Source organism: Panthera tigris, chromosome B1 (genome assembly GCF_018350195.1).
Source record: "Panthera tigris isolate Pti1 chromosome B1, P.tigris_Pti1_mat1.1, whole genome shotgun sequence".
Classification (NCBI taxonomy): Eukaryota; Metazoa; Chordata; class Mammalia; order Carnivora; family Felidae; genus Panthera; species Panthera tigris.
Genome location: NC_056663.1, coordinates 197,623,976 through 197,631,811, shown reverse-complemented (window position 1 = coordinate 197,631,811; position 7,836 = coordinate 197,623,976). Strand labels below are relative to the sequence as shown.

At 50.6% G+C, this 7,836-nt stretch overlaps 1 protein-coding gene across 4 annotated transcripts in view; it reads left to right on the top strand.

The window, feature by feature from the left end:
* Positions 1–77: 77 nt before the first annotated feature.
* LYAR (Ly1 antibody reactive) overlaps positions 78–7,836 on the top strand; it is a 21,794-nt gene continuing 14,035 nt past the window's right edge. Inside the window, exons 1-3 of one of the 4 annotated variants that reach the window (XM_042984942.1) lie at positions 78–170; positions 6,193–6,362; positions 7,670–7,784. In XM_042984942.1, coding sequence (XP_042840876.1) covers positions 6,241–6,362; positions 7,670–7,784 — 237 coding nt within the window. In that variant the 5' untranslated portion in view covers positions 78–170; positions 6,193–6,240. Of the gene's footprint in view, positions 221–6,192; positions 6,363–7,669; positions 7,785–7,836 lie in introns of those variants that run through there. The other 3 variants (XM_007075767.3, XM_042984944.1, XM_042984943.1) reach the window with 3 other exon arrangements.

Genomic DNA, 7,836 nt, shown 5'->3' with positions numbered 1-7,836 from the left:
GTCACTTCCGCCGGGAGCGTGGTCGCTGCGCGCAGGCGCGCGGGGCGGCCCCGAAGCGGGTTCTGCCCCTGGAAGGTCTGGAGGGAGGCGGCTGCGGCGCCGGGCCGGCGGCTGCGTTTCCACGTGCTCTCCGCGGCCGGTTGAAACCGTTGGCGGGCTCGGGCTGAGAGGTGAGGGGCGGAGGCCCAGAGGTCCGGCCCAGGAGGCTGGGGCTCAGACGGTGAGCTGGGGAGGGGGCGGCGTGGCTGACGCCCGCGTTTCCACCATGAGAGCCCCTCCTTGGGCTTACCCTCGGAAGGAGGAGGCAGTCCATTCAGATCTCGTTCGTACTCTGGGGTCGGGGATGGGGGCCTGGACTTAGGAAGACCGATTCTTCTCGGTTCTAAAACAGAAAGGTCCCCTGCCCCTGGGCAAACCAAGACGATGGGCCACACGGGACTGGGCTTCTGCGTTGTTGCAGGTCGGAGACGGGGCTGTTATCTTCCCTGAGCCCTCTGGGGAGCTCTGTCCCTAAGGAGGAGGCCTTAGGGCATAGCGGTTGAGAGCACCGTCTTGGGGTCGCTGTAACTGCCTGGGAGTCCGGGTTTGCCGCTAACTGGATGTGTGACCTTCTGCAAGTTACCTAATCGTTTGGTGCCTCCGTTTCTTGGTCTGTCAAAAGGGAGTGTTAGAGAACCAAACTTAGTACTGTCGCAAGGATCACATGAGCACAAACATATTAACCACCTATGACAGGGCTTGGCACATGGTAGGTGACCAGTTAATGCCGGGATTTTCTGCAGCATCTACCTCTGGGGAGACAGGGGAGTGAGGTGGGGTGTACTTGCAAGGCTGACTTTCCTGCAGAGGGCCCACTTGGGACTTGTACCGGCACCCCCCAGTCCCCCGGTGCCTAGCATGGTGCCTGACACGTGGTAGGCTTCCGTAGACGTTGTCACAGCGGTGGAGGGGTGCTGGCGATGTGTGTGGGGAGGTAAGAGACATGGTTCCACTTCTCCCAGCCTCAGTTTGCTCATCTGTTAAGTGGAGATGGGCGTACTTGCCTCCTAGAGTGAATCATGGAGACGCTCATCAGCCCACGTTCAGGGGCCTAGGCAAGATGGTAAGTGCTCCCCTAGCCTTCCTTTGCATCATACCCTTGGTTTTTTGGAATTCTAGAAGGGGCTCCCGGCCCCTTGTTCCACAGATTGGAGGACTTGAAGTTCAGAGGGGACAGTGACTTGTTTGAAGTCACAGGGCTCACGGGGAACTGTGCTATGGTTGCCCCCAGGTGGGCTGTGCCCAGCGATGATGGGGTTTAGGTCTGTGAGAGAATGCTTTAAGAATAGTGAATGTAGTTTTTGTAAAAATAAACAATATAAAAATGTAGAGGGAGGAAGGTTTCAAAAAGGACTCCAAATCCCAATTCCAGAACTAAATGTGAGGTCATTGTACCAGGGAACAGGGTGGTAGACTAGGCACCCATGGGGTGGGGAGCCAGAGGAGATGAGCGAACTTACGAAGATAGATGGGTGGGTTGAGGGTCATGTTTAAAGAGATGTGGGTTTAGGAGGGGACTGGGTGTAATAGCATCGATGGGCAAATCAGTAGGTCACAGCAAATACCCAAATTACCCAAATTGGGTAAGCACAAATCTTTCCTATCTTATTTTTCACACGATGCTCCAAGATAGATATTAGGCCCGTTTTATAGATGAACAGAATCTAGGAAGTTAGGAAACCTTGAGGTCACTTTTCAGTGAGTTCATTTTTCTGAACCAGCACAGGCTCCAGTTCATCTCTCTGGCCCTGACTCTACCGAACATTCAACAGAACGTGGCCACCATCCTGATAAGGGAGCTGAGGTGCCCCAAGCCCCTCACAAGTCCGCGTGCCCTTATTGTTGCTGCCTGCTACCCCTCCACTCCGCATCCGTTTCCAGTACCTGACCTCCTCAGCTGTGACCCCGGTGGTAACCTTGCCCAGTGTGTGAGGATCTGGGAGTCCTTACGGTCCAGAATGGAAGGTCATTTGTGGAGCCTTTGATTTTTTTCTTTCTTTTTGGATGAGGGTCTCAAGGTCCCATGTGCCGAGTAACGGCCAAGCAAATGGCCAAAGACGCTGACAAGTCCGACAGGCCGGGCAGAAGCTTTGGGCTTGTCTCAGGCTACCTCTGCCGCTTCCCGTGTCTCCGGCCTGATCACTTAGCCTCTCTGAGCCTCAGTTTTCGGTCACAGATGTTGGGGTGGTGGTATGATCAGACCTGTTCTGGAGGTGTTGGGTACAGTTGTGGCTGTAAATGTGAAATGATCGTATTCTGTAATTTGTCATCTTTCTCTTGGGTTTTGGCATGTGCTGAGAGCTCAGTAAATTGACCAGAGAGAGGAGCAGACAGCTAGAAGCACACCCAGAGCCCGGCCCCCTTGGGGAAGGCACTCAGGTATATGTGGATGCTGACACATAGTTGGCATTGAGCACAGGTCTGCTGAAATGAATTACAATGACTTACCTGGGGTGAGAACCCGAGCACGCTCGCAACCAGTCCGGGAACACTGCCTTCTCTTCACGTGTCCACATTTCTAGAAGGAAGAGCACCGAGGATCTCTGTACTGGGACCTGGCCTTGGGCACAGTGCGCAGGAGAGCCAGACAGGGAAAAAGGGACTCTTATTTAGGTCCGGCCCCCATGAAGCAAGCCATCTCTTCACACTTGGGGCCAGACATTGAAATACATAATAACCGAGCCCTGCGGATAAGGTGTCCTAAACGTCTTAATGCAGCTTGTCCGGCTTTCCAAATTTCCAAAGTATAAGTGTTACAAATTTACCAAAAACGCCATTTGAAAGTTGACTTAAACTTCTTTCACGTTTATTTAGTTTTGTGAAGTTTGAAAGTAATTTTTTGTCTTTGGCGGTGACTGCTGTCTTCAGTTAGAGGGCCGGAATTTTCAGAAGGCATCTTTTTGTAAGTTTGTGGCACTTAACTGCTGCTGAGATTGTTAAGCGCAGGCAGACTTGGGACACCCTGGCTGCCATGCAGTTAGGATGGTTTGGAAATTGCTGTTCTTTGCAGTCCCCCCCCCCCCCCACGGACCCACCCAAGTGTTTACAGCACACAGGAGAGGTGTTCAGATGTGAGACATCCTCAAGGTGATCCTTGGCTAGCGCTGGGGTGTCCTCAGGGCTCTATGTAAGGGAGGGGTAAGCTCCTTACAAACCTTATCTCATTAACAAGCGGGTGACCGCACGGGCCCCATTGCAGATCCAGTGTAAAAATGCAGCGATGGTCCTGAAAATCCTGAGGCGCTGAGAGACTGGGTTCTATTCTGCTTTTTTTAAAAAAATAACAGGTTTTAAAATGTGGACCTTTGCCACCAAAGACCAAATGAAAACGGTTGACGGGGTAATTTTCCAACGGACACGTGAGCAAATTCTAATCCTCTCCTGAATTGATGTTTACACCATGTGTGGCTAATCCCCAGAGGGATGACACGTTTTGCACAGATATTCCTGGCGTCTTTTTGGTCAACATCACTGGCTTCTTTCAGTGGTTACCTTTTGTTTCCAGCTGTCCTTCCCAGGCCTTTAATTCCTGACCTTCAGACTGAGTCTCCCAGTTGGATCTCAAAGCTGGTCGAAACCTTCTCTCGTCCCCTCTTCCCCCCGGATCGAGAAACAGAACAGACCTCTTCGCTCAAAGTCAGAAAGGTCTAGGCCACAGGTTTAGTTTGAGGTGGTATTTTTCATAGTTGGATCTCATAATGAAAGTATTTTTAAAATTTTCGGCAGATAATTTGGTTTAACACAGCTGCTTGTTCGTTGCGGGTACAATGGCCGCCCGTTTCTTGGTGACTAACTAAGGATTCGCTCTTGTTCTTACACAAAGGTGCCCCCGCAGACTGTTGAGTAATCTGTTGGTTCTGGTTCTAGCCTTTGTTCTCCCTTGGGAGGCAGGGCGGCCCATCACTTGCCCGGCATTGTTTGAGCAGAGCCATCTGCTGTGTGCAGAATGCCGGGCTTGGAGGGAGCTGGCTCGTGGTTCACGTGATGTCAGCTCCCCAGGACTGGTGACTGGTTGACGGATGAGAAGATGGTCATCGTCGCCGCACGTCCCAGAACCACCACCACGTTTCCTCCGGACTCAGTGCTAGGCTGTGGCTGACCACGTGCCCTCCCTTGCCAAGCTACACTGATGGCAAGCTGAGGAGGGGGACGCGGAGTGGGGACCTGTGTGGGTATGTAGCGTATCAGGCAAGGCTGATGTCCGACGGTGCCCACGGGGCAAGAGGCTTCCACGAGAGACGGCTGGGCCTTCGTAAACCCCAGGTGCGGCCAGGATGTACATTTCCATTCAAGGCCGGATGGAATGGAATTACCCTGCACCTTCCTTATGTGTGACCTCTCTGGCAGTGACCCAGAACATGGGAGTGGAGGGGAGAGAGTGATTATGTGCATGGGAATTCTCTGGGAATGCAACCGCTCATCTGTGCTTAAGGATTTCTGTATGAGTCAAAGCGCACTGGTTTACTTGACCCTTACCTTCGCCTTTATAAGGAGGAGGAAGGTGCTGGGTCAAATAGTTGTCAGTACTTTTGCCGTGCAACTTACTTATAACCTAAAATGACAACACTCTAAAACTCTAGTGGTGAAAAAATTATGTAGCCGTGGAAAGTTACTGTGACTCCTATAACACTTTCAGATGAATTTGTGTTTTGTCAAGCACAATAGCCTCTCCATGAAATCCATAAATGGTAGTTACGTATTTGCACAGACATACTAAATCTTGGGGCAGTGCTTGGGACACGTGGGTGTGTGAACGCCCTCCGTTAATTCAGTGCCTAGCAGCTGGGACCCCTTGATATATAAGAAGGTTCCCCTTCTTCTTCTCCTCTTCCTCCTCCTCCTCCTCCTTCTTCTCCTCTTCCTCCCCCTCCTCCTCCTCCTTCTCCTCTTCCTCTTCCTCCTTCTCCTCCCCCTCCTCCCCCTCCTCCCCCCTCCTCCCCCTCCCCCTCCTCCCCCCTCCTCCCCCTCCCCCTCCTCCCCCCTCCCCTTCCTCCCCTTCCTCCCCCTCCTCCCCCCTCCCCCTCCTCCCCCTCCTCCCCTTCCTCCCCCTCCCCCTCCCCCTCCCCCCTCCTCCTCCTCCCCCTTCTCCTCCTCCTTCTCCTCCTTCTCCTCCTCTTTCTCCTCCTCCTCCTCTTTCTCCTCCTCCTCCTCCTCCTCCTCCTCCTCCTCCTCCTTCTTCTCTTTCTCTTTCTCCTTCTTTTTCTTTTTAATCTTTAGTTCTTTATTTTTGAGAGAAACAGCACAAATAAGAGGGGGGGCAGAGAGAGAGAAGGAAACACAGAATCTGAAGGAGGCTCCAGGCTCTGAGCTGTCAGCGCAGAGCCTTGTGCAGGGCTCAAACCCATGAACTGTGACATCATGACAGGAGTCAAAGTCGGATGCTTAACCAACTGAGGCACCCAGGCGCCCCTGTGGTTCCACTTGTTTATTGATCCAACAAGAAGTCATGTGAAAGAGGCCCCTCCCTCCCTCCCCTACTCCCTGTCCACTAAGACTGAGGGGCACATCCTCATATTTTAACATCTGGATACATAGTAATGCCTATATGAATGTTTCCTGTGGTCTCAGAAATTTTTAGACCCCTTCTCCATTTTCTAAACCTTCCTGAATTCCCTCCTATGTTTTTGTTGTGTTTGGTGATCTGGAATAATTTCCAGTTCACACCTAACAGCACAGGGATGGAGGGCAAGCCAGCTTAACATTATTAGGAACGGTAAGACATTTTAAGATGTTTTGCTTAATGCCCCCAAAACTCTTCCTCCCTGGAGCCAGCCTTCCAAATTTAAGTCCTCATCTGTTACTGTGTGACCTTAGGCAAGTTACTTCATCTCTCTGTTTCCATACCCGGTGTAAACTGTACACAATAATAGGCCTTCCCTCCCGGGGTTGCTATGAGGAGTAAATAAATTACTATGTGTAAAGCTCTCAGAACCGGCCTGGCACACGGTGAGGTAACTGGGCTTAACAGATGGTAATTACGACTTGACTTAGCGTTGTATGTGGATTGCTCGTCAACTTAGATTCTGTTCTTTGTAGCTATTTTCACGTGAAACTATGGTTGAAAAGTGAGCGGTAGGATTGTTTATTGGGAATGAATGCTTCAGATTACAATGATAATTATTTTTCCTTTCTTTTCATGTTCTCTTCGGACAGCGTTCTAAACCTAACTTGGATCGAGAATACGTAACCATTTAGCTAAAAATGGTATTTTTTACATGCAATGCATGTGGCGAATCTGTGAAGAAAGTGCAAGTGGAAAAGCACGTGGCCGTTTGCAGAAACTGTGAGTGCCTGTCTTGTATTGACTGCGGTAAAGATTTCTGGTAAGTTCTACCTAGTTCATGTAGATCGTAGTAAAGACCCAGACCAGTCTGGGAAGCCCTGGGCCCCATGAGGCCTTTAAAAAAAAAAAAATGGAGGCATATTTGAGCAAAGAAATTAAGAAAACAATTAAGTGCTCTGCAGCCTGTTTGCTCTCCAAGGACAATCCGAAGAGAAGACAGAGGGAGGGGTGAGGGTGTGGGGAGCATGTGGTCCGTCGGTGGCACTCGGCGTTACCAGACCCTGAGAGGTGACCACCCAGAGTAAGGCTACAGGGGCATGGTGGGCTGGCCACATCGAAGGGCTGGATTAATGAACCAGAAACTGGTGGGGGCAGGGAGGAGAGACGGGGTCCCCCCTCACAAGCTCGCAGGTGATGGTAGGAGCGAGCCCCCGGCCCCCGGGTGCGTCTGGTACTTCCGCTGAGGGCTCTCTGGACAGGGGAGGACTTCGGGGGTGGGGGCAGGCCAGATTTTTCACTGGCTTCTCTCCTCTTTGGGGTGGGTCACGGGTCATTGTTTGCAGGTGGCTCCCCTCCGTCCTCGGTTGCCTCCCCTCCGCTTCGCAGGGTTTAGGTGCAAAGGTGGCTTTTGGTGCCTCTGCCTCAGTGTCCTGTGTGGTATTTCGATTGATATTTACTAGCAGTCCATTTTAATTTCATTCTCAAGCAGTGATTTTTTTCAAAAACATTTTTTTTTTGAAAACTGCTAAAGTCTTTGTTCATACCTAATCCTGGGGGAAGCCTGACCTATAACACAGGGGAAAATGGTTTTTTCTCATTGAGAGACTTTGTCCCCAGACTGGTCCCAAACATTTCCCCGAGGGTCCCGTGGGGCTTCCAAGTGACTGTAAGAGACAGAATCAAGTTTCCTTGTGGTCTGAGACTTGGCAGTCTAGAACTTTTTAGTGACAAGATAGCACCATTTTACTTTAGCTTTTAACTTCTTGTACAACTAATTACTGATTGCCTACTGTATACCCAGGAAATCATACAGACTTTGTTATTTAAAATAAAGCCACCCTATTGCAGAGAATTATTTTTATTTCTTGTATTCTGCATATATTCACTTACGAGAAAAAAAAAAGTACTGCTTGTCAATTTGGTTTAAGACGTTTGTATCTGAAACCGGGTGGAAGGTGTGGCTGTGGGCTCTACATGAAACAGTTCGGAGGACGGACAGTACGCCTGCCCTGCCCGGAGGTTATAAACAGTAAAACCACATGGAGGGCAGAGGGTAGGAGCAGCATGTGAGCAGGAGCCTCTGCTTGGAGAGTGGGTCTGACTGTGGAACTTTGTATCGCTTTGAAGGGGTGACGACTACAAAAACCACGTGAAGTGCATCAGTGAAGAACAGAAGTATGGTGGCAAAGGTTATGAAGGTAAAACCCACAAAGGCGATATTAAGCAGCAGGCATGGATCCAGGTAAGGTGTTTCTCGTTCATCAGGTAGCTGCTTCTGACCTCTTCCACTTTCT